Source organism: Peromyscus eremicus, chromosome 8a (genome assembly GCF_949786415.1).
Source record: "Peromyscus eremicus chromosome 8a, PerEre_H2_v1, whole genome shotgun sequence".
In the NCBI taxonomy this organism is placed as follows: Eukaryota; Metazoa; Chordata; class Mammalia; order Rodentia; family Cricetidae; genus Peromyscus; species Peromyscus eremicus.
This window is the reverse complement of record NC_081423.1, coordinates 42,014,901-42,040,840: the sequence shown is the minus strand read 5'-3', so window position 1 is coordinate 42,040,840 and position 25,940 is coordinate 42,014,901. Positions and strand designations below refer to the sequence as shown.

Here is a 25,940-nt window from a genome sequence, read left to right as displayed (position 1 = left end):
TAGAGATAAGTCACCCTAAACCTTCAGTCACCCTGGATTTCAGGAACTGCAAAGTCTCCCCTGACAGACCACCTCCCGAGTTATCTATGGGAGACCAGCAACTATCTATGATATTGCGGCGGCACCCTGGAGTATGAGTGTGAGTAACCTTATAGGACACAGAGAGCACCGCTGTCAGGATCTGGGTTCGGAGCCCACGACTGACACCAACAGGACAAAGAGGTGAGCAGCTACCAGAACCAGGGTGGAAGAGTGCGCAGCTGCTCCGACCTGGGCGGGGCGACGCGCGACTACTAGGACCTGAATGGAGAGAGTACAGCTGCCAGGACCTGAATGGAAAGAATACAGCTGCCAGGACCTGGATGGAGGAGCGCGCAGCTGCCAGGACCTGGATGGAGGAGCGCGCAGCTGCCAGGACCTGGACGTCAGAGCGCACGGCAGCCCGAACCCCGCCCCGTGCGCGCGCGCGTGCCCGGCGTTGGCGCAGTCCGGTTCTGAGTCGTCGGGCTGAGGCTTGTCGGCCTCGCTCTCCGGCCGATTCCCGGCTCTTCTGCGCCCTCCCCGCCGGCGCCGCCACCCGCAGCCCTGGCGCTCCCCGCGGGCCCCGCTGAGGCCGTCTGCGCCTTGTGCCAGCGCGCGCCCCGCGAGCCGGTGCGCGCCGACTGCGGCCACCGTTTCTGCCGGGCGTGCGTGGTGCGCTTCTGGGCCGAGGAGGACGGGCCCTTCCCGTGCCCCGAGTGTGCGGACGACTGCTGGCAGCGCGCCGTAGAACCCGGCCGCCCTCCACTCAGTCGCCGCCTCCTGGCACTCGAGGAGGCGGCCGCGGCGCCGGCCCGCGACGGCCCTGCCAGCGAGGCCGCGCTCCAGCTGCTGTGCCGTGCCGACGGAGATCCGCTATGCTCCGCCTGCCGCATGGCCGCGGGCCCGGAGCCGCCCGAATGGGAGCCGCGCTGGAGGAAGGCGCTGCGCGGCAAGGTGCGCATGGCGGCCCCGCACACTACTCACCTTTGTGCCTTACTCACCTGGAGTCGGTCTCTCGATCGGGGCGCTGACCTCCTCTTCCCTCTGCCGCATCCCATGGGTGCCCAGCATCCTCCCCACCCCGAGTCTCCGCGGTGCCCCACAGCCCTGCACCCTCCCTACCCCGTGGGTCCCTGCCGTGTTCTTGAATCCTGGAGTCCGTGAGTTCGGTCCTCCCCGGTCTGTGTTAACCATCTCCCGGACCCCGCTCTGATCCTCGATCTCTCATCTCTAGAGCATGCTCCTTTGTCCCCTTTCATCCCAGTTCTCTGGCCTACTTGTTCCTTGTCTCCATACCGCCCTTAGACTGTCATTTTCCCCCCAGTTCTTTTTAGGTTCATTCCCTAAGGCCTCTTCCTCCTCCTATCTGGCTGTGACCTCATTGAGGCAAGCCCCACCCATCTACTTGCTGGTGGAGACTTGAGTGTGGCCTTCTGTCTGCCAGTTACCCACCCCTTGCAGCCCTCTGAGGGACTGCCTGTCTATCTCATTCTGGAACCGTCTCTGCTGTGCTCTCTTGGTTCATTGCATGTGACATTTGCCATTGGGTAGAAACCGCCCATTACAGTCCGGGCAAAGCTAGGGTCCAGGGGTCTGGAGTATCATCCCAGGCCCAGAGAGGGGCAGGGTGTCTATTTCTGAGAGGCCAGGTAGGAAGGCAGTGAGTGATGCCTGTTCTCTGCCCCAAAGGAGAAACCACTAGCTTAGTGTGTTTGAGGGTGCTGTTAGCCTTAGGTTCTGGAATGATGCACCATGAGCTCCAGAATAGGATTTAGTCACTATTAGTGAACACTGTCGGGGTGGAAGCCAGTGGTTACATCGGGGTCCTAACCTGGATGCTCTGCCAGAACATGCTGCTAGGGTTGTCCTGCGGCTTGTTTTCTCCTTCCAAAGACAGCAATCTCCACAGAGACCAAGCAGGACGAGGAGGAGTCAGAGGAAAGCCGTTGTCTGAATCAATGTTTAAAAACATGCAATCACACAGCAAACCTAGAACTGTCTGCTGAGTACCTAGTTCTGACAAAATGGGGAGAACAAGAGACCCCCCCTTTTAAAAGACAAACGATTTGCAGCAGCCCGAGGCTGGACTGCTGATCTGGGCGTCCAAATCCTTCTTCCCAATCTATAACCAGTTTTTCTTTCCCAGGAGAACAAGGGGTCCGTGGAAATCATGAGGAAGGACTTAAATGATGCCCGGGACCTGCATGGTCAGGCAGAATCAGCGGCTGCTGTGTGGAAGGCAAGTGGGGTCTCCTGGATGTGGGGAACCAGCAGGGCAACCAAACTGAGCTGCTGTTTGCCTGGCTGGCTGGAGGAGGGGCCTCTGTGTGGACTTAATGAATGCCAGAGTACTGTCATGGGACACAGTCTAGCCAGAAGTCAGTAGGGATCCTCTTTCCTTCTCATGCTTTACCTTCTCATGAAGTTCTGTAAGCTTCAGCTCCCTTTTCTACACAGGACACTTTGTAGCACTCTTGATTCTGACCAACCCCAGTAGAACTTACTGTTTTCTGGCTGCTATATAAAACCACAGACATTATTGCTGTGGAGGCTGGAAGTCCACAGGCAAGCCATGTCAAGTCCATATCTGATCAGGGCTACTTACTGGTAGCCTTTATCAGTGTATCATCACATGGAGGGGGGATAGGAGCTCTCTGGGGCTAGGGCACTAATCCCATTTACTCTAGTAGGACTAACCACTTCCCAAAGGCCCACTATTGGTTTTTTCAAGACAGGGTTTCTCTGTGTAGTTTTGGTGCCTGTCCTGGATCTTGCTCTGTAGACCAGGCTGGCCTTAAACTCACAGAGATCCACCTGGTTCTGCCTCCTGAGTGCTGGGATTAAAGGCATGCGCCACCACTGCCTGGCAAGGCCCACTCCTTTTAACACCATTACCTGGAGGTTTCAGCACAGGGATTTGGGGGGACACAAAAAGTTGGTACTTAGCAGCTTGCCTTCATCTCATGCCTTCCATGGCATTAAACACCAAGGTGACATCATGTTACAGTTTTTAAAGGTTACTTGTCAACAAAACCGCACATTGATTTAAACTCTGGTGACTTTTCCTTCTATATATTAAAGTTCATTAGTTTCCACTTTCCTCCCATTTTTTTTTTTTTAAGAACATAAAACCAAAGTGTTTTTGTAGACTCCAGAAGCCCTGATGCTCTCAGATGGCCTGTGCCTGAAGGCTGAAGCCACCTGCTCTACCCCTCACAAAAACTGGAAAGCTTTGAGGATGTCCAGCTTTCTAGGAGCCCACAGTAATTCCAGGGACAAGTTCTAGCACATAGAAGCTTTTAATATGAAGATGAGGTTCCTGTAGTCAGGGGACAAGCTTGTCCAGACAGCAGTTGTCTGGCTGGTATTTACATCCTGTTCAGCAGAAGCATTCTTCCCTTAGGAACATGGCTGTCACCTGTGTTGTGTGGTCCAGAGCCAGGATGAAGATCTGAAGTCAGGAGTGTCGTTTTTTAGTTCTGTTATCTACGTTAGGCTGGTTGAAGAGTGCCTGAGGGTGGCATGATGGATTTTTTGCTCTCGGGTTCACCAGAGGCTAGTAGGAAAAGTAGCTGGTGGAAGGTCGCTGTGCATTCTGACAGGACTTTGGTCCCAGAGTTCACCTTTGGGAAGCTGTGAGTGGGGTCTTCACATAAGCTGAGCAATGTATATGTGGGTTCTATGTCCAAGGACTTAACAGACTTCTGATTGGAAATGGGAATGTTGCTCATTGGTGGAATGCTTGTCCAGCGTGTGAGAGGCTCTGAATGTAATCACACAAAGCAAGCACCACAACAGACCGTAGGCCTGTAGTTGTTGTATGTGTGTACTTAATACATAAGCTTCCTTCTAGTCACAGTATAGCAGAGTAACTCTTTTCTTAAGCGAAATCCACAAGAGTCTGTTTAAGGGAGTAACAAGGATTCATTAAGATAGTAAAGGGGAAGATAGACTCATGAATACAGAACCAAGTGAACAGCCACCATCCGTTCTGCCCGGGAGCAAGTGGATCCAGCTTATACCTCAAAGCTAATTGGTGGGATGAATCCCCACTACACTCTTTAAGAAGTACTTACGTTGTGTTAGGTAGATTGTGTCAGCTGAAGATGACCTGCAGCATGTGGAAGGATGCAGATAGGTTATGGCAGTGCTAGGCCATTTTGTAAAAGGGACTTGAGCATCTATACACTTTGGTGTCTTGGGAATGCATTTCCTGCCGGGGAGACAGAACGTTGCCTTAATAGAAGTTCAAGTGGTATGAGAGGCCTCATGAGGAAACAGCCCAGAGAAGCAGTCACAATCTAACAATCTAACAAATACATTGACTTGGACGGAGAATGGCAGGTTGTGACAAGTGATTAATTTGGGAGACATGAAAGAATTCTTTTAACAAGGTCTGCAGCATCTTCCAGCCTTGATAAGAATGCCATCCCTTTTGCTTTGTACAGGGAGTTGCGTTAGCCTTTTTTTGTTGCTGTAACAGAATTATCTAAGATTTGAGTACTGTGTAAAGAAGGCAAGTCATTGGTTCTAGAGGCTGAACATCAGAGATCAAAAGGCTCTGTTTGCCTGTCTCTAGTGGGGGTCTCATGGTGGAAGTGTCTGGACCCAGGATTGCTCTTTCTGTAACAGCTGCCTTGGGAACCAGCTGGTAGCCTGTGAGACCAGCATCAGTCTTTTCAGAGGGCACACCCATCAGTGACCTGGAACTCGCCTAGACCAGGCTATCCTCGAACTCATGGAGATCGCCTGCCTCTGTCTCCTGAGTGTTGGGATTAAAGGCATGTGTGCCGCTACTGCTGGGCTTCAATCCCCACCTCTTCAAGGTCCTGTCAACTCCACCTCACATTAGAACCAAGCTAACACCACCATAAGGGGCCACAGGGGCATCTTTCATGTGGAGATATCACTTCTTGTTTAGGAAAACAATGCAAGAGAATCTAATTTCACCTTTGACTTTTTTCTTTTTTTAAGTAGGTTTAATTCAGAAGAGCCAGCCAACATATTCTGAGGTGTCGTATTTCTTAGTTTCTTTCAGAGTAGATGGGGGTTCTCTTTCTTTGGACACAGTAGCGGTGGGTGTGGGCCAAGGTGGACTGTCGTCCTTTCTCCCACTCCCCTGCAGGGGCATGTCATGGACCGAAGAAAGAAGGCCCTGACTGACTACAAGAAGCTCCGGGCCTTCTTCGTGGAAGAGGAGGAACACTTTCTGCAGGAGGCTGAGAAGGATGAGGGTGTTTCTGAGGATGACGAGCAGGCTGATCCGGCAGAACGCTTCCGGTCCCTACTGCAGGCTGTGTCGGAGCTGGAGAAGAAGCACCGGAACCTGGGCCTTAGCATGCTTCTGCAGGTACCACCCGGTGGGGAGTGAGCGCCTCTCCACGTCACATCTCTGGTCTGCTCAGAGCCCCAGTGAATGGAGACCACCCGAGAGCAAGGTTGGGGCCGGAGCCTGCCTTACCCTGGCTGTGGCCTAGGTCTGAATGTCAGGGAAGTGGTAGGAAGGAACTTAGAGCTGAGGAAGAGATGAGGTGACCCTGGGTTTCACATGGGAGGGATGTTTTCACCCCTCAGACTCCTGGACAGAGCAGCCGGGACCCCCTCTGTCTTCTCCCATTTTCATCTCTGCCTCAGGGGTTGGGCCAACACCTGAGACCTGAGGCTGCCCACTTGGCAGTCTGAGCCTGGGCTTGTAATGTGGCCATCAGCAGCCACATGTAGCTGAGGTACCCCCATTCCACATACCCATTAGCTGTTAGGGGCTGTCCAGTCCTGGTGGTGATGGATGCTGTACAGCCTTGGAAACACAGGCTTTGACCTGTGTCCAAAGATGGATTTCAGTGAGTTGTCAAGTTACCTTGGTTCTGGGAGTGTTGTGCTTAGGAGAACAGCCGTCTTGTCTCACTGCCTGTTCTGTCTCTTTCTGTGTATTTCTCGGGCTCATTGTCGTCTTTATCTCTCTATCCCCCTTCATTTTCTCTGTTTCACTGCCTTTTCCTTTTGTCTCTGTCTCTTTCCCTGCAGTGATGATGTTTAGCGGCAGGCTGGCCCCCTGGAGCATGAGGCAGAAGGAACCACTTTCCACAGCTGGCCTGCAGCACCCCTACCTACATCTCTGAGACCTCTGCCTGGCACCGCTTCGTCCTGGACAGGTCCCCATCTCCGTCAACACCGACAGCACGTCGGCCCAGGGTGAAGCGTCAGCAGTGCCTCGATTTTGGTCGGCCACGTAGTTCCATTTCTCAGCTGTGTTTTTAGTTTTCTTTGGGGTTTGAATGTGCTCAGGCTTGTACCTGTTGCTAGTAGAGAGCAGTCCTGGATTCCCTTCCCAGTGTGTCCCAGCCCTGTCTGAGACCACTGGGCAGCTCTGAAGCCTCTTCTTGTTTCGCCGTGGCTCGGGGCCTGGTGTGGCGATGTCCCTCTAGTATCCAGGAACCACACCTTGCACCTTCCCCATTGGTGCCCGTGACAGGGTTGGCTCCCCAGACATCCCTCAGCAAGGCTCGTGGGCATACCAGTCACAGTCAGCCTGTATTAGTGCCAGGGAATAGAGATGCAGGAGGCCCTGGGGTGTGGCTGAGACCCGACTCTTGGGGAAGAAAGGTGAAGCATTCTCCACCCTGCGGAGGCCTGCTCCCTCCCTTTGGGTCTTGCTGGGCCGGACCCTGGGAGCTGCTTTCTGCTCTGTTTTCCCGGCCTCTTTCCTCCCAGCGTGTGCCCCTTGAGTGTCACTGGCATCCCCAAAGTGCTCCCTCCTGTTACCCACCTCTCACGGAAGGACCCTCTTCCCTGCAGAGGAGCAGCAGGGGTGCCATCTCCAGGCCACCTGGTGCTTCACTTGGCTGTGTGTTTGGCTTTTTCTCACCCCCTATTCTCTCCGGTAGGTTAATTTTACAAAACTTGTGGCGTAGTGGTAGCGTGGTTGCCTGCAGCATTGTGTATGTAGATAACTAGTCCAAGAAACAAAACCCAGCAGAGTGCACAGACACAGGTCCGGGGCCAAAGATTCAGACCCATGTAGGTTTGGGGGTAGCAGCGTTTGTCCTCAGAAGGCCCTGGCCTTGGGTGTAGTGACTGGCTCCAGCTTGACTCCCAGGTGGGCTGGGTTCTCAGTGCTGAATAAAGTGGTCTGCTCCAGCCTCTGTTTCTCTACCTCCTACTCTGTCCACATAGCTTCAACCCCTGCTCTTGACCTGGGTCCAGGGCCTTCGATCCTTGTGAAAGCAGGATAAGCAGACTGTCGCTGAGACAGTCAGGGAGAGAGGCAGGTGTCATCCTAAAGCTAGGGTTGACTATGGGAATTACACCCAGGAAGTAGGGCCAAGAGGAGACATGCCGAGGGGACTCTGCTTAGCCCACCTGACAGGGTCCTGCAGAGGGCCAGCCAGGTGAGCAGATGCTCCCAGGGCTGGAAGATAACAGACTAGTCCCATTCCTATTCAGGGTGACTGGATGCCCAGGATTGGCCTTCCCTGCAGGCAGAAGAGCTTCCCTCCTCCTGAGTGCCAGGGAAGAACAGGAAGGCAGGAACAGGTGCAGGTGGCAGTGAGGGCAGTAGCCCTGAGCCGCCTTTTGACAGACTGACCTCTTTTGGGGGCAAAAATGGAAACCAGACTAGTTGAATGGCAGGTGTAGAGAATGCCAGGCAATCAGACTGGCCACCTGTATTCAGAAACAAGTGGGGTTCATCCCTCAGATTTTAGCATTGGTCTAGAAAACCGTATGACCTTGTCTACAACCCCAATGGACATGCCCCAGAGACTCCCTCTTTCCTGTCGCTGACTCCCAGCAGACCAACTGGACGTGTGAAGTGCAGTCTTCAGTTGAGAAAGCCTCCTTTGCATCATAGCTCTGCTTGCCAGGTAGCCTGCAGTCCACACATACTGTCAACAGCACCCTAAGTGACTGCCACATAGGACGCTTCCCCATGCCCACCATAACCCTGGTCCACTCCAGAATTTGAACCTCTGAGCACCTCAGCAGCAGGACCCACCAGATCCTTCACTGGCCTCTTCTCCCTGGAGGGGGATCCGCTGGTCCTCTGGGTCCCTCCTGCACTGGCCAGCTTTGTCGTCTTTCCCCATTGTGCCATTGATGGAGTTGAGTCAGGTTTGGTGGCAGATTCCCTATCTAGTGAGGCCTACTTCCTAGTTCATAGATGTCTTGTGTTTTAACAGGGAAGAAGGAAAGGTCTCTAGGAGGTGGATCTCTGAGTTCAGGGCCAGCCTGGTCTACAGAGAGTGTTCTAGGATAGTCAGGACTATACAGAGAAACCCTGTCTCAAAAAACAACAAAAGGTCTCTAGGACCTTCTAGAACACTTATCCTATTTGTGAGGCTCCACCCTTTTTACATATCCTCTCCCAAGGTCTCACCTTCCTAATACTACCCTTGGAGGAGAGATTTCACAGTGACACAGCAGAAGCCTAAGGTCAGAATCCCAAAGACACCATACTCTACTCCCTACCTTTACTGTTGGCTCAATGTCAGCTCTCAGGAGTTTAATAGAGGCACAGTGACCCAAGGACATCCCTTCCCAGGTCCTCAAGGTAGTGTATACTCTGCTTACCACATTGTTACAAGACAGGCCACCATGGTTCCTTTGCTAGGGAGGTGGAAGGTCATGGAGGGTAGAGCCCATGAAACGAGATGAACTGGATAGGTTTTTACGTGGGAGGGGCTTCAAGATACCATGGTAAATAAAAAACAGCCAGATTGAAGTACATGCATGGTCTGTACAGATGTGTTCATCCTTCTGACATTTGTCTGCAAAGGTAAGTACAATTGGGTGGTGTGCTGCATTGTTTTGATAGATATCCTTTGCACCAAATCCATAGGCTACGTACGGGTTGGATATGCTGGGAGACCATGTCAGGCATCATGGAATCTGAAGGACCGATTGCCTATGGGATTGGAAATGGAAAAAGATTGGGATGTGGGGAATGAAGAGAATACCAACTTTCAAATAACATTGAGCGTGGTGGCACATCCCTTTAATCCCAGAACTTGGGAGGCAGAGGCAGACTGATGCCTGTGAGTTTGAGGCCAGCCTGGTCTGCCTAGCAAGTTCCAGGCCAGGCAAGGCTACATAGTGAGGCCCTGTCTCAAAAAGAAAGGAAGGAAGGAAGAAAGCAAGCCACACCCAGGAAACTGAGGCACGGTGATTATCATGAGTTTAGTGGCTACTTGGAAAAATCTTGTGAACTCCCCCACCCATATACCAAAAGCAGGGAGGAGCAGCAGGTATTTTTGTTGTTTTTGCTAGGGCCTTCCCCATATGGAAAACAGCCAGGTTTAAGGCAGACTTCAGTCAGACCTTGCTTGGGCTTTCTGCAGCAGTACTGTCATGCTGAGTAGAGTTGGTGAAGAGCCTTACAAGTAGTGTGCATACTAGAAAACAGTGGATTAATAGAGTACTTGTCCTCAGTGCCTGTCCCCTGGGGGCTGGTGCTCAGGTACCTGTGCGAGTCCTCATCTAACCTGCATACAGCATCTAGTGTTGTATAAACCACTTCTAGATTACTTCTAATGTCTAATAGAACCGATACTATGAACTAGTTTATATGGTTTGGGGGAAATGGTCAGGTCAAAAGTATAGGGTATGCTATAGATAAGGGACATGTATGTTTGTGTGTGTGTTTCTTTTTTTTTTTTTTTCCTCTAATTGAATCCACAGATGTGGAGCCCATGAACAGGCCAACTGTATTCTAACACGCAAGTCATTTAGTTGGGCCTTGATCCAGGGCTTCTCGGGCAGCACCCTCCCTGAAGACTGTAGCTGAAGTTCTTGACTCCCTTTGGGGACTTCTTGTGAGGTTCTGGGTGAAACCTCGGGCATTTCTTTCCCAGTAAAAAGTGGCTGAGGCTCTAAGGTCTGCCCTCATCACCATAGTTAAGTGAGGGCTGGCTGCACCTGTTCACAGGAAGCTCGGTTCAAAGGCCATTCTCACATCCACCTCATTTTCTTAAGCAAAGGCCCCCGAATAACCAGAAGATGGCTAAAAGTCCTGGGAAAGAGACTTCCACAGCTTTGTGCCACTTGATGTCTACATGAGGTGCTTTATTTCCCTAAGAGAATTTTGATTTGGAGATAGATAATTGAGCTGATACTAAGATTCTCTGTTTAACTGTCATTCATGAAAAGGTGTGCTGTTAAGGAATTTCTAGGAGACAAGGCTGTACTGGCTTTAGAAGCAAAAATAGTAGCTGAAACACCACCATTGATGCAGCACACAAGCCAACCAGTATTAAACTCACAAAACAGTGGTTTTTAGCAAGATTGCGTTTTGGGGGTTCATGGGGTGCAAGCAAGGGCAGGCATACTTTGTGCTATAAGAGCTGCAAGGGCGCCTTGGACAGGCCGCCCCAAGGATCGGGTATGAGATGTGGGGTTGCAGCAGGATAATTGTTTCCCCCTTTTGCACAGGCAGCACCTGAGTCCCTGTAGTTCCTTTCATAAATGGTATTCCGATGACTAGGTTCTGAAATTCTATTCCTTGGCCTCAGACCTGCAACCCTAAAGGACATGAACAAATCTCAGGATACACTGCCCTGGGTTGTTTTCACTTTGAATTTGGGGTTCCCTGCCAAGCTGAAAGTGCAGAGAGGCTGTCTCTGTTTTCCAGCCGGAGGAAGAGGTTCCAGGGGTGTATAGTGGCCTCTGATTACAGACCCAAGGTCAATGACATACTCAGTCAATCATAAAGGGTCTTGCCTTCCATCCATTGCTAAGGCCTGCTTTACCTTTCCTAAATACAGGTCGGCTCCTCACCCTGCCCGTTATATACACTCCTAAATCTTATTAGTACGTATCATGAGGCCAGGGGCACTCCTCCTTTGGGGACAGTTGTCCCCAAAGAGGAAAAGCAAGGATCTCCGAGGGAACAGTGCCAGAAGATAAATGCATGGGAAACACCACTCTCATATAATTCTGGTCATATGCAAATGAGGTGGCTTCCTGAGCTCTTCTGATTGGACAAGTCTCCACAGAGCAGCCAATGGGGCTTTCGGGTTGCCTTTCGTGCCCGAGGGTCCGACCGTTTGTCAGAGCCAGAGAGTTAATGCTGTAAAAGCTGTTTGTTCGTTTCTGATGGTCTGCTTCCTGCCTTTGTCTCCGCCTACGTGGACCACGAGAACCTTGCTCCTTCACCCCCTGCCCAACCTCCCAGCGCGTAAGGGCTTTGGCGACTCAGGTGTTGCTGAGGTTCTACCCCTCCAGGGCGGAGGTCCCTGGGCCGCGGAGCTGACAGTGTCTAGCTCCGCACTCAGCGATGCAGGGATGGCCACAAGGCTACCAGCTCCAGAGGTTTTGTCCACCCTTAGGGCCCTTCAGTGAATACCAAATCCTCCTTTCAGAGCTAACCGGAATCGCTGGGTAGCTTAATGGGCAATCTTTAATGGACTCCTGACCTTAAAGCCATTTCTACATGGACCAGAGTGGGGGAAATCTCCCTCTGGTGGCCTGGCGAGGTATTACTGTGCGGCATGCTAGAGAGGTTTGCACCCAACAGCTGGGGTTCATTCAAACAGTTCTTGGATTCTAAACAGGTTCAGCTCGCTTGATGATTCAGTGGGGAGGCACTGCCCCTAGCTTTGACCCCAGGACTTAGGTCAGACAGTACTACAAAGTGAGACCCTGTCTCAAACTAATTTTAAAAAATCGTATTGAGATGTTGACAGTGACAAGCCAATTAATTGCCTAGCTCCCCCCACACCACCACCTTTACTGTACTTGTCAAGCTGTATTTACGACAGGTCAACTCCAGCACTTACCCATCTACACGTTTGATATAGCTCCTGAGTGCTTCAAAAGTAGTTTTTCCCCGACCGCTGATACACGTCGAAAGTGCAATAATTTGAGAAGGCATACTTTTAATATACATTTGGGTTTGGCTTTGACTCCTTTTCAAGGCCAACATCCAATTTTCTGGGCAATACACACTTTCCAGGTGTAGGGGGTCTCACGGACTAAAGCCACCCCCCACTTGAGGCTTTGTCCACCTCCTCCCGGGTTACCTGTGGATATACAATGTGGTGGGCCATGACCTCACTGCTTGAGCAGAGCCCAAGTTGCCTGACCCCAAAATAACCAACAGGGCCTGAAAGCGCCATGACAGTTCATCATCTGGGCCAAGGCAGGCCAATCCCAGCAGGGCGGGGTTCCCTGATTTAAATCCTAGGTTAACCCTCCAGCTTCCACCAAGAGCAAAGGTAAACGTGGAGGCCCCACAAGTGCTTGGCACACCGCCTTTTCAATCTGGTGCCCTCCTTGGGGAAACTTATACTACCATGATTCCATTGCTATTTCATTTACATCTACATTAGGAAAAAACAAAACATGGTGGACGTTTTGCTCTGATATTAACACTGACACTTACTCTTTAAAAAAAAAAAAGATTTATTTATTGTGTATTATGTATACAGTGTTCTGCCTACGTGCCAGATACTTACTCTTGATGAAGGTATCTGAGTTGTAGCCCATTTCCATCCATTTGCAAAATTTCAGGAAGACTGTGAGAGAGACTGAAGCAAACAGCCTGCCGTTCCCCCCCACCACCACCACCTAAAGTTCTTAGAAATGTTACAGAAATCTCAATATTTCCATATAGACTGTGGCCATTATTTTTGAGAATATTTTAACTTTGGTTGATTATTTTACTGATAAATGTGGATCATAGCCAGTCACTTAAGAGTTAAGCGTTAAGAGCACTCACTGGCTGCTCTTCAGAGGACCAGGGTTTTGGTTTGTGACACTCACATAGGGCTTCACAAGTCTGTAACTCCAGCTCCTTGGGATCCAGCACCCTCTTCTGGCCTCTGTGAGCACTACATGCACATGGTGCGCAAATAGCTCAATGAATTGGTGACAACAGAAAAAAATAGAGCCTGGATGATGAGTATAGACATATATGAACAAAAATGACCAAAATGTGCTTATATTTTAGCAATACTCACAATAACTTTGAATGGTATTCCTCTTCCCATCAGACTTTTCATTAACAGAGAAGTTTATGAAGCTTGGCTAGGTGAGTGATTCTGGAGATCACACCAACAACCAAGACGTCTTTCATTTTTTATTACATTTTTTATTTTTGGTGCATGCACCATGGGCAAGCATGTGGAGGTCAGAGGAAAACTCTTGGGATTGAGTCCTCTCCTTCCCTGACTTGGGTCCCAGAGACTGAACTTAGGTCATCAGGCTTGGTGACAAGCACCTTTACCTACCGAGCCGTCTTGATAACCCATCCTTGGGTCTTTAAACACATGCTTTCCCTAGCTTACCATGGGCACAATGGTTTTACTCATGGTTCTCCCGAGAATGAGAAAATCCACTAGAGTCTTCCTCACATGGCTGCCGCCCATGCCAATAAATCATAGAGACATGAAGGGGGACCTGAAAGACACCATAAGCATGTAGGGGAGCGGGTGGTCAGAAGAGTCTTAAAGTGAGTCACTCCTAAAATGTGGGCTAAGTGGTGCTCAGTTCCTGTTTTCCTTTGTCAGTGAGGAAACCAGACAGTGAAGGGTAAGCACAAGTTGTTTTTTTTTTTGTTTGTTTGTTTGTTTTGGTTTTTCAAGACAGGGTTTCTCTGTGTAGCTTTGCGCCTTTCCTGGAACTCGCTTGGTAGCCCAGGCTGGCCTCGAACTCACAGAGATCCGCCTGGCTCTGCCTCCCGAGTGCTGGGATTAAAGGCGTGCGCCACCACCGCCCGGCGGGTAAGCACAAGTTTTAAGCAGGAAGGTGACGTCCCAGTAGGGAAAGACTTGGGGGACCTGAGCTCTGCCTAGATGTGTACAGAAGTCACTGGGCATTTTAATGGGAGAATTGGATGGAGGTTGTTGAGAAAGCTCAGCAGGTAAAATCACTTGCCACCAAGCCTGACTACTTGAGTGAGTTCAGTCCTGGGAACCCACATTGTGGAAGGAGAGAATTCCCACAACTTGTCCTCTGACCTTCACGTGTGCCACAGTGCATATGCATTCGATTTAGCACACACACATGCACACACGCACAAAATATAATTAATGGAGAATAAAGGAGTGGGATGGAGAAGGACTTCACAGTGACAGCATAGGGAAAGGTCCCCTTGGGAATCCCCTGGGCTTGTTCACTGACATTTAGAGATAGACTCCTACCTTTCCATGAAGGCTGGGTGAACCAGCCATGGTGGTTAATGTCCCAGCAGGATTCAACAAAGTGATGCCTAGTGACTTGGTAACATACTGTTTCTAGGAGTCTCCATGACAGTGCACTAAAGAAATTATCAGTGGCTAAAGAAGAACCCTGCTCACCAATGTGGATGGCCACATTGGAGCAAGGGACAGCAGGCAGGAGATCGTGAGCACAAAGCTCAATCCTAAACTAATACTGGCACTCCCGAGGTTGAGGCAGAAGCTGAGTTCCAGTCCAGCCTGGTTATCCTGTCTCATAAAAAATCAATATAAAGCTGAAAACATCCTCCCTGTTCAGTGGCTGGATTAATTTTCAGTTCCTGTGATAAAGTATCATTGTTGTACCCAGAGTCCCCCAAAGACCACCAAGAGACCAAATCCAATGCAAAAGCAAAGAGTCTTTTTATTGTTTTGAGTTAACTCGGGCCTCTCTGTCTGTCTGACAAAGCTGTGACAATATCATGACCAAAAGCAACTTGAGGAGGAAAAGATTTCAGCTTACGTCTGGAAGAGAAATTAGGGCAGAAACCTGGAGGCAGGAACTGAAGCATGAGTGAACACTGCTTACTAGATTTCTCAGCCTGCTTTCTTATGGCACCCAGGACCACCTGCTCAGGCATGGCACCACCCACTGGCCCTCCCACATACATCAATAAAAATCCTTCACAGCAACAATTCTCAACATGTGGGTCTTGACCCCTCTGTGGTCACTTATCACATATCCTACATGTCAGATATATTTACATTACAATTCATAACCTTAGCAAAATTATAGTTATGAAGTAGCAACAAAATAATCTTATGGTTGGGGGTCACCACAATGTGAGGAACTGCATTAAAGGGTTGCAGCATTAGGAAGGTTGAGAACCACTGTTCTACAGTCTCTACAGTCCGACAGGCAATCTGATGGAAGCAGTTCCTCAGCTGGGTACCTCTTCCCATAATAACTCTAGCTGTGTCAAGTTGTCACAAAACAACAAACCCAGACAGAGGAGGAGAGAAGAAGCTGTAGACTGGAGGGTGTAGAGGGGCAGCCACTTGGGGTTCATCAGTTTGTCTTCCCATGTGCTCTCCAAAAATGTCAGCCAAGAAACAGTTTACGTTTCCCAGCTACAGGTGATTGGTTGTGACAACAGGAAGTGAACTAACACAGAAGTAAAAAAGACAAGAAAATGATAGTATGATTCCATTTATTTTAAATTCCAGAACAGGTAAAAGTCCATCATATAGATGTGCCCAAGAGGACAAGAGAAAAGGAAAGTTCTCAGCGGTATCAGTAATGCTCCACACTTTAAACGGACTGACTTCAATTAAGTCCACAAACGAGAGAGGGGGAAGCAAAACAAAAACTCCACAGGTCAGTGGCTGTGCCTACAGCGGAATCATCTGTGGGGATCAAGTTCTAAAATATCCAGAGGAATTTTAATGGCAAAAGACTGATCTCTTGATGGCACTGCTGCCTAATTGTAAACTTTAACCAACATTCACCGTGTTGCACCCTTCAAACAAGAAAGCTTGAGGCTGGAGAGATGGTTTAGCAAGTAAGAGGACCTGCTACTCCATCATAAGAACAGGAGTGCTGATTCCAGCACCCATGTGGGGCAGTTCACAAATGCCTTAACTGCAGCTCCAAGGTACCCAGTGCCCTATTCTAGCCTCTGCAGGTGCACACACACACACACACACACACACACACGAAGACAGACACACAATTATTATTATTATTATTATTATTATTATTATTATTATTATTATTTTTGGTTTTTCGAGACAGGGTTTCTCTGTGTAGTTTTGCGCCTTTCCTGGGACTCACTTGGTAGCCCAGGCTGGCCTCGAACTCACAGAGATCCGCCTGGCTCTGCCTCCCGAGTGCTGGGATTAAAGGCGTGCGCCACCACCGCCCGGCTAATTTTTTTTTTAAATTTTTATTTTTTTTTAATGAGACATGGTTTCCCTGTGTAGCCCTGGCTGTCCTGGAACTCACTCTGTAGACCAGGCTGGCCTCAAACTCAGGTATCTGCCTGCCTTTGGCTCCCAAGTGCTGGGATTGAAGGCATGGACCACCTTCTAGTGTGCAGACATATATTCAGACAAAACACCCATATACATAAAATACATAGATAAATCCTAAAAAAAAAAAAAAAAAAAAAGAAACAGAAAAACCTAGCTGGGCAGTGGTGGCTCATGCCTTTAACCCAGCACTCGGAAGGCAGAGGGTTATAAATGCCAGCCTCTCTCCAAAGTCCAGCTCAGGGGCCACCTGTGCTTGTGACATGTCCTTGCTACTCCACAGACTAACCATGGCTGTGCTCTTGACTGTGAACCCTAAACACGAGGCGTTCTTTAGCTGTGTCTGAGGACCTTGTCTCTCTGAAACATGTATAACTGCGACAGCCCTTATGGATGATGATCTCCTCATTCTGAAGAGGCATTCCAATGTGAAAGGGTGTGCCCACCACTCAGCCAGTATGGTAGGTTGAGTGTCCCCCCAGATATGCGGGAGTCTGAACCCCGCACACCTGTGACTGGGATCATTTGGAGAAAGGGGTCTTTGCAGATGCAATCAAGTTACAAACCTCTGGTGGAGTCAGCCTGTGTTAAAGTGGGCTCTGCCATGGGTAAGTGTGCCTAAGAGAAAGATTTCAAAGAGAAACACCGAGTGGCTCTGGCTAGTGACAGGGGGAGCATGCTCCTGCCCACCAAGGAGGGCTGGACGCCACCACACACTGGGAGGGAGGCCTGGAGTAGATTTTCCAAGGCTTCCCAGAGAAGCCAACCCTGCCAACACTTCAGTTCAATTTCTGGTCTCCAGAGAAGGGAAGAGTCCTTCATGGCTTTTAGGCCAGAGCACTTAACCTTAAATCCCAGTCTCCCTGGAGTAGAATCCTGAATGCCACATAGATCCCACCAACAGATCCCTGCTTGGGTCTGGGGGACAGTGTGACTCTGTGTTTCTCTTGGGGCCTCCAGCCTCACAGCACTGGACAGACTGCATTTTCTCAGCACCCTTGGAATAAGCGGAGCAGCACCCCAGTCCCTGGGCTCTGTTCTCCCTTCTGCCAGATGTCTCGGAGTGGAAGAACCTCAGGTAGCCGAGAGCTGGTTCCCATGGTCTAGCTTTATCTCCTGTGTTCCCAAGTGTCCATCAACACCAGCTTCTGTTCTCTGTCAACACTGTCGCGGTTTCTGTCCTCACTGGACTCTGACCAAAGCCTTAGGAAGCTTCAGATCTTTGCCTTTGTGTGGCTGGAAATTAGTCTGTCATAGTGAGGGAGAGAGAGAGGTTTAAGGTAGAAAGAGACTGGAGGAGTGAGAAAAGAGAGAGAAGGGGGAAGGGCTGGAGAGATGGTTCTAGGACCAAGAGCCCTGGCTGCCCTTGCAGAAAACCTGAGTTTTGTTCCTCATCTGTCAGCTCCCAACTGCTGTAACTACAGTTCCAGGGTAATCAGATGCTGTCTTTTGGCCTCCACGGGCCAAAAAGACAGACAGTCAGACACACACACACACACACACACACACACACACACACACACACACGTCATTAAAAATAAAAATCATTTAACAGAAAGAAAGAGAAGGGGAGAAGGTGAGGAGGGGGAGAGGAAGGCAGGGAGGAAGGAAAAAGAAAGATGAACAAGATGGAGGAAGGGCGAGGAGGAGGAGGGTAAGACCCAGTTATTGTGCAGCCAGAGCACAACCCACCACTGAGCTGGGCATTCCACACATGCCTCTAAGAACACAGCAAAAACACAGTCCTGTTGTGCTTATTGTATAGTCTTCCTCGCTGAGGGAAGCCAGCCATGACAAAGTACCTCAGCACAGGAGAGTCACACGATTCTCACTCGGCAGGAGCCACTTTCTAAGTCCCAGAAGCTAGACGTTGCTGGTCTCCTTAGTTAGTGAGTGGCACCTCTCTTGAGACCCCACAGGGTATGTATGTGTCCTGATCTCCCCTTCTTTTAAGAACACCAGCTTTATGGGGTTAAGGTACATCAATGTCTTTCTTTAACCTTACCCTCTTTCAATGCCTCATCTCCAAATTATAACACCTTCAGAAATCCTGGGGTGGGTGTGGTGTCAGCATTCAGCACAGAAGTTTGGCAGAGGCAGCATATCTAGCCCCTGGTGTCTTGCCATATTTCCACACAGGAGTGCAATAAATAGTACCAGGAGCCAGGGTGGACAAGAAGGCAGGAGCCTCTCTTTCCTAAGGATGTCTCGGGAATTGCCAGGGAGATCAAGGACCTCCAGAGGATTCTGTGTCTTCTTCTGCCTCTCTGACCACTGAGCAGATGGTTAGGGGCCTGGGGTCATGGGTCCAGAGGCAGAAGAATGGCTGTAAGGGACCAGAAAAAGACAGCCCAGAGAACACATAGATCTGGGAGCCGTCAGCTGCATTGTGAAAGGAGATTTCTCCTGCCTCAAAGTCTAAGAAGATACCCACACGCCAGAGGGGTTGCGGAGGAGACAGGCGAGTCCTGGGGTAGGAGAGGGCCTGGAGTTTCTTCTTGTAAAACTCAAGTGCCCAGAGGCCATGCTGAGGTGACTTAGGGATCCTTCCTTCCCGTCCCAAACTTTCCAGACACACACCCAGAATCCAGGCCCGCCTGTCCCCGACCTCTACTTCCCAGTAATGTCTCCCTGTATCAAACCGCTCTTGGGCCAGGATGCAGGGGTCTTGGTCAAATCTTTTGGAATTGGGAGACAAGTCCTGGTCAAATAACAACCGCTTCACACTTTTCTGGTCTTCAGACACCATGAGTTTGGGGCTCCCGGTTTCAGGGTCCAGGGACAGGCTGGCTGTGGAGAAAAAAAAGACGTGGAGGCTTTTGCTGTCTTGGCCTTGCATGGATGAGGGAGCCAAGGTTTGTCTCCTACATGAAGGTTTCCCTTCCACTTCTAGAAATCTGTTACCATCCCCATGGTCCCCATTTAAACTGTTTTTTGTTATTCCTCCAAGCAGCGACAGAGGGAGGAATGCGGGATTCTTGAGGAGGTGTGAGCACAGCCCGAGATGGCCCCCACTGTGTACTAAACTCAGCTCAGAGGCTCAGGCTCTGTGTAGGAGAGACAGAGACAGAAAAACTGCCACAGACACAGAGACCACCTCCAGCAGACAAAAGACTTGAAATTTCCCACCCACACCCCACAGCCAGTACTCCAGATGCGGGCTTTTCTGTGGGTTGCATGTAATTGGCACGTATCCTCAAGGTTTGCTTGTTAGAAGCCTGGCCCTCAGTGTGAACAGTGGGAGGTGGAGGAGCTTTTAAGAGGTGGAGCCTCCTCTGAGGTAATGACCTCATGGGAACATCTTCTAGTTCTCTGGGGACCCTGGCTGGTTCCCATCTGACCCTGATCCCCAAATCTTTTGCTTATTCTGTCTTGCTATCTACCATAATTTGACACAGCTAAGGAGCCCTCACCACATGGACCACCTGATCTTGGACATTTAGATCCCCAAATGTGAGCTAAATAAACATTCCTTTACACATGACCAAGCCTCAGGCATTTTGTTTCAGTAGTGTTTCAAAATATTCACCAAGCTTCCAGCTCCTGTCTATTCATTTCCCAGAAAGAGGCCCTGTAGACTGCCCAAAGTTATCTTGTGAAGAATAACTGAGCAAGGAATCTCTCAGTGATGAAGGGTTTCCTCTGGGTGGGTTGTGGTTGGGAAATTTCAGAGCCAAAATCCCCACTGGTCATTCCATTCCTGCTGTGTTGGATGACACAAGCCTCAGGCCAGAGTTTGGCACCCAGGTCCCTGGTGAGAGGGTCAGGGCTCACTCACCGTGGGAGGGCTCAGCCTCAGCACCAGTTCCTGGATCCGCTTCTTCTTCCTCACTTTTATCCTCTTTGTGTGACCTCCCGAAGGCACAGGCAATTGCTGCTGTGACAAGCCCCAGCGCCGTGAGGATCAGAGGCAGAGCTGGTCCCCTCTCCGTGGATGGAGGCCTTCTAAACAGGGCAGCTAAGAGGATTCCAGGGCATCAAGAATAATGGGAGGGACTGTCTTTGCTACACACGCGCGCGCACACACACACACACACACACACACACACACACACACACACTACAACATTCCAGACTCAAGGGACACAGTGTTCACAGACCTTTCTAAAAAAGGTTCAGAAAAAATGAGATGTCTTCTGATACACAGTGCTATAGCCTACATGTTGGTGTCCCCCAAAACATTGAAATCCCAGCCTCTTAGATGATGGTGCAGGTGGGCTGTGGGAGGTGGGGAAGTCCTGAGGATGGGGCCTCATTACTAGGGTCAATGCCCTTATAAAAAGTACCTGAGAGAGGTCCTGGCCCTTCCCCCACACAAAGACATTGCAAGAAGATCTTTGTACTATGGAACAGCCCTCACCAGACATAGAACCTGCCTACCGTGACCATGAGCTTCCATTGTCTGTCTGGGACTGCTAACAACACACACCTGTTCATGGCTCAGGAGCCCAGGACAAAGTATGGTATGAGTTGAGGGAGAGTGGACTGAGGAGGTTGCATATGCATGGCCATATGGGTAAGATATAGATATTAGATATTCTATTTGTAGAAAAAGAAAACGAAGTCAATTAAAATGTAGCAAAATATTCAAAATGTAAATCTGGGCAAGTAGTGCAGAGACTTATTATTTTTGCAAACCATATAATTTTGCAAAATTAAACTGTAAGTTTAACATCGTTTAGAAATAAAACTTCTGTCAGGCATGGTAGCAAATGCCTTTAATTCTAGCACTTAGGAGGCAGAGGCAGGCAACTCTCTATGAGTTCAAGATCGGCTTGGCCTATATTGTGAGTTCCAGGCCAGCCGGGATTACATAGTGATATCCTTTTTCAAAAAGTCAAAAAAAAAAAAAAAAAACAAGTTTTTAAAGAAATAAAGCTTTAAATGAAAAGCTAAACATATCCTTTAGTAGATAAATAGATAAATTAACTGTTCTAACCAGACAGTGGAATAGTTACTCAGCCCTCAAAATAAATGATTTATTAAGTGAAAGAGAATGACTCCAGTAGGATCCTGCATTTGAATGCTTGGTCCTTAGTTAGTGGAACTGTTCAGGAAGGATTGAGAGATGTAGCCTTTTTGGAGGAGGTGTGTCTCTGGGGATGGGCTGAGGTTTTCAAAAGCCCACACCACGCCCAGTGTCTCCCTCTCAGCCTGCAACTTCAGGATCAGATATGAGCTCTTAGCTACTTCTCCAGCATCATGCCTGCCCGCCTGCCACCATGGTGCCTGCCATGTTGACAAAAGACTCACCCTCTGAAATGGTAAACAATTAAATGCTTTTTTTCTGTAAGATGTCTTGGTCATGGTGTCTCCTCACAACAATAGAACAGTAACTAAGATATCAGGCAAAGGACAATCACAGAAAACTCTTAAATGCACATCACTAACAGAAAGAAGCCAGTCTGAGAAGCATGCATTTGGTGTGATTTCAACTATGAAACACTGAGGAAAGGCAAAACCAATCAAAGAAGAAGAAAGGCCAGGGGTCTTCGGGTATAAGTGGGAAGAAAGGATGTGACTAGGGAGGGTAGAGGACTCGGAGGCAGCATGCAGTACAGGTGGACAGACGTCATTCTCCTATGTCCACATCCCAGAACAGCCAGTACCACGGAGTCCCACGTTATTGCTGACCCTGGTAGGTCTCTGCCTGTTCATCCCTGTGACGTTCCCCCTTCTGGATTTTCATACCTGGGAGAGTTATGGCTATGAGATGAACTATGTAGAAAATCCAGGGACTGGGGAGACATTTCAGTGGTTAAGAGCATGGCTGCCCTTCCAGAGGACCCAGGTCCCATTTCTAGCACCCACATGATGGCTCACAATCATCTGTAACTCCAGTTTAAGGAAACTGCACACACACAGTACACTTACACACACTCAGTGAAACACTCATACACATAAAATAAGAGAAATAGCTTTTTTTTAAAAAAGAAATCTATGTACTTTTTGATTAAATTTGCCATGAACTAAAACTTCTCTTTAAAAAACATTTATTAAAACAACAACAACAACAACCAGTATCAGGATGTAAGTTTCTTGCTTTCCTGGTAGATCTTCCTGCAACTCTATCACTGTTTCATCTTGGAAACCAACATCCCCGTGACCCCCTTGGGCAGGCTGCAGGCAGGGTCTTCCCTGGCTCTGCCCCCACAGCTTTCTCCAAACATCCCTGGCACTCAGGACCTGGATGCCTGTGCTAGCGGCTTTGATGGCAGAACTGAACAGGTACTCACCAGGCAGGTAAGTCTCAGCCACCTTCTTCTCAGGGAGGAGGGGGTTGGAGATGGAGCAAGTCAGGCCCTCCACAGCCCTGTCCTGGGGAGTCACAATGGACACCACGGCCAAGAGGCCAGTGCTGGCTGAGGCCGAGAAGTGAGTCTCAGCCGGCACTGGCTGTCCTCTGAGGTCCAGCCACTCCACCTTAGGCTCTGGGAACCAGCCTGCTGAGGTGCACTCTGCCCGTATGCTTTTGTCCTGGGTGCCAGTCACATGGATTCTCGGTGATGAGCCTAGCCCTGAAGGAAGAGACATCAGCTCAGATCCTGTAACTGCAGTTGCTTCCATGGAGGGGCGGGCGTCTTGCAGGTGTTTAGTGGGTTCTATGACTCTCTATGTATCACCCATCTGTGCAGTTCTATCACTAAGACAGCGTTGTGATTCCTAATAAAACAGTCAAGTGAAACAGGGGAGGTTTAATGGGAAAAACAAAGTTTCCCACTAAGTGTGGGAAAAAGGAAGGAGTTGGGGTCTGTGTGACCACAAAGAATGAAGGAAACTTCTCCATGTCCCCAAATAATCTCAGTCTCTTTTTCTGTTTCATCCCCATCTGTTCTGGCCTCTCCCTCCCTGTCTCTCTTCCTGTGTCTCTTCGTTATTTCTCTCTGTGTTCCTGCCTTCCCTCTGTTTTTCTTTGACTTTTTTTTCTCAATCTGTCTCTCGCTCGCTCTGTCTCCCTGTCTCTCTGACTCTCCATCTCGGGCTCTGTCTTTCCACCTCCCAGCTGTTGCCATGCCTCAACGCCCCCCCAAGCCCCCACTCTGTGCTCTCTCTCTGGTAGTGTGAAGAAGGGAAGGCAGATGGGAAACAGCCCTCTGTTCAGAACTACATCCTGGGGTGGGGGGGGACACAGGGTGCACAGAGCCTGGGGGAAGAGAGTTTCATCTTGAAGCAGCTGTTGCCAGAGCGTCTCCAGCTCTAGGACTCGGGGCTCTGGAAGCCACGGTCTGGAATTGGGGCTGGTGCTGACAGAAGCCCCCCAAGCGAAAGGAAAGACCCCCACAGCAGCCCTCACCTGCCACCTTCAACCACAGGGTGGCCTGGCTGTGGGATGTGTGCTCCTTGAAGACACAGTGATAAGTCCCGTTATCGGACACGGTGACATTGCGTATCCTCACAGCGACCTCTCCTCTGACCATGTGGTTGCCGACGAACGTGGTCCTCCCCCTGTAGTCCTCCATCTGCTCTTCATACACGTCCTCCCCATCCTTGTGCACATGCACAGCCTGTGAGGGCTGGTCCCTGTACCACCTCAGCTCCATGCCCTCCGCACTGATGTTGGGTGACAGTTTGCAAGGCAACTCTTGGTCTTGCCCAACTAGGGCCAGAAGTGGGTCAGGAGGTCCAAGGACACAGAAGTCTGATTTTCCTTAGAGATGCAAACGGAAGGGCTAGGTTAGGTCACATGCAGGAGGCAGGGGCTCCCCCTGTACCTACTTTCCTCTTTGAGGGCATGAGGGTTCCCCTAGTCTTGAGCCCTAGTTGGAGACCTCAGCTTGACTCTGGGCACCCCCGGGGTCAGGAAGGGGCTGCTGTCCTACCGTTTCCAGCAGGCAGGAGCTGCAGGAAAATGAAGGTGACCAAGAAGCTTGGCAGAGTAGCATCTCCACGGTGTGGCCTTGCCATCCCTATGGGGACATATAGGATTAGACACACCTCAGACATGGTGAAAGAGAGGCTAGGAGTCCAACAGGAGAAAGGAAAAGTAGCTTAAGAGAGAAAGCTGCTCACTCACACACCACGTGAGTTCTTAGTCCCAGATACCGTGTTGTTTCCCACAGACTCCATCCTCAGAAATCTGCAGATGGCCCTGTGTGTGTGAGTGAGCTGCACTTGACCGCCCACTCGTGGGTGGGTTTTTAGCCAAGCTCCTGCCCTTTGCAGGCACATGGAGAAAAACTAGCTCCAATAGGCAATTCTCCAGTCATCAGGATCCTGTAACACCCTCCACTGTCCCATTGCCTTGAAAGAACTTCTCCAGCTGGGGTTAGAGGACACAGCTTCCTCCTTGGCAGGGAGGGTCACCCCTCAAAACTCAGTCATTTAGGGTAGTTAGTATAATCTGTTTAGAGAATAAGTTTGGGGAGCAGAGCAGCCAGCCCTAAGAGGTCCTTCCTGGTACAGCCTTAGACTGCCCTTCACATGTTGTATGTCGTGTCGGCAAGGGCTTTTGTGTGTTTTGGTTCTTGCCTACTAGGACAGCCTAGGAGTCTCCCTGCCCATTGAGTGTGGGGAGAGATTCAAACTAAAACACTGAGAAGTGTCGTTAAAGGAGAAAACACTTACCTACTTCTGAGCCTGCTGCCTGCTTTCCAGGACGGCTTCTGATGACTCTGAGGGAATTGGTTTGGCTCCCTGAAATTCCAGACAGGGCACAATCCAAATGAGCCTGCCTGTCTCCCAGGGGTGATGGGAGGGGGGGCTAGAAACCGAAGAATAGACAAACTCACCAGCTTCTGTTGAGTCCCGTTACTGCCGTCGGAAAATAACCAGCTCTTACCTTTAGGGAAGTTGCAACAGAGGAAAAAAAGTCTTCCTAAGGGGCACGACCAGCTGTACTGAGCCTAGAAGATAAGGGCACTGGTAACAGGGGATAAGGGCAGGCATGGAGATTGGGGGGGTGGCCTGCGGGAGGGTGGCAGCTGGGCCAGGTTGGGGCCATCAGGAGCCCAAGGGGATGACATAGACTGTCAGTTCTGGGATCCCAGCCAGTTGGAGGCACTGGGGATTCCGATAAAGTTCTCTGGTTATTGAGACCTTTGGAACAGCCACACTGGCTCCCCTGCTTTTAGGAACGTTGTGATCTTGGTGTTGAAAGTGGCCTGATTCTGGCCTTGACTATGGAGACTCCTATCCAGAAATCCAGGCCAAATCCTTCCTCATCTCTTCCCTGTCCCCCATCACTGTAAGGTCCTGGACATTTATACCTGTCACTTGAGTGAGGTACTGGGCCAGGCTGAATTTGTCCCACTCTTCCTTCTTATCGACTTAAAGGTCTGGTGTTCTTGGAAGCTTTGGGTAAGAAAAGAGCTGCCAGGCAGGGCCACCCGGCTCTGTGCAAAAAGGAGTGCTCACTTTAATTCAGCAGATGGTGAGGGACACTTAGGCGCTCTAGGCCCGGAGCTATTGAGAAAGTCCAGCCCTAAGTCCTTCCCAGCACGCCTCTTTGGGGGCACGCCCTCTGGTAAACAAGTTATTTTATGTAGAAACATGAGGCGGCACCACACGAAAACATGAATTGTGCTAGCTAGGCAACAACGCCAGCTGAAACCTCTCCCACTTGTCAGGAAGGAGGACTTACACATTACAAGTCTAGAGCGAGCTCCTGAGCGGCCATGATGGAGTGCTGAGACCCCTCAAACAACTGGAAATCAAACTACCATATGAAGCTCTCCCACCACTGAGTACATACTGGAAGGAAATTACACCAGTATGTAAAAATGACAGGTGCACTCCACA

The 25,940-nt window shown here is 49.9% G+C and overlaps 2 protein-coding genes across 2 annotated transcripts; one reads left to right on the top strand and one right to left on the bottom strand.

The window, feature by feature from the left end:
- The first annotated feature begins 362 nt into the window (after positions 1-362).
- On the top strand, positions 363-7,158 carry Rnf187 (ring finger protein 187). Its single transcript, XM_059270644.1, has 5 exons — positions 363-456; positions 500-975; positions 2,168-2,260; positions 5,147-5,371; positions 6,046-7,158. The coding sequence occupies exons 1-5, from the start codon at positions 363-365 to the stop codon at positions 6,046-6,048; spliced, it is 891 nt and encodes a 296-aa protein (XP_059126627.1). The 3' UTR covers positions 6,049-7,158.
- An 11,271-nt stretch (positions 7,159-18,429) lies between these two features.
- On the bottom strand, positions 18,430-24,107 carry LOC131916978 (putative butyrophilin-like protein 10). Its single transcript, XM_059270643.1, has 5 exons — positions 24,023-24,107; positions 23,497-23,850; positions 22,439-22,720; positions 19,981-20,160; positions 18,430-18,992 (listed from the first exon to the last, which is right to left on the bottom strand). The coding sequence occupies exons 1-5, from the start codon at positions 24,105-24,107 to the stop codon at positions 18,430-18,432; spliced, it is 1,464 nt and encodes a 487-aa protein (XP_059126626.1).
- Positions 24,108-25,940: the final 1,833 nt, after the last annotated feature.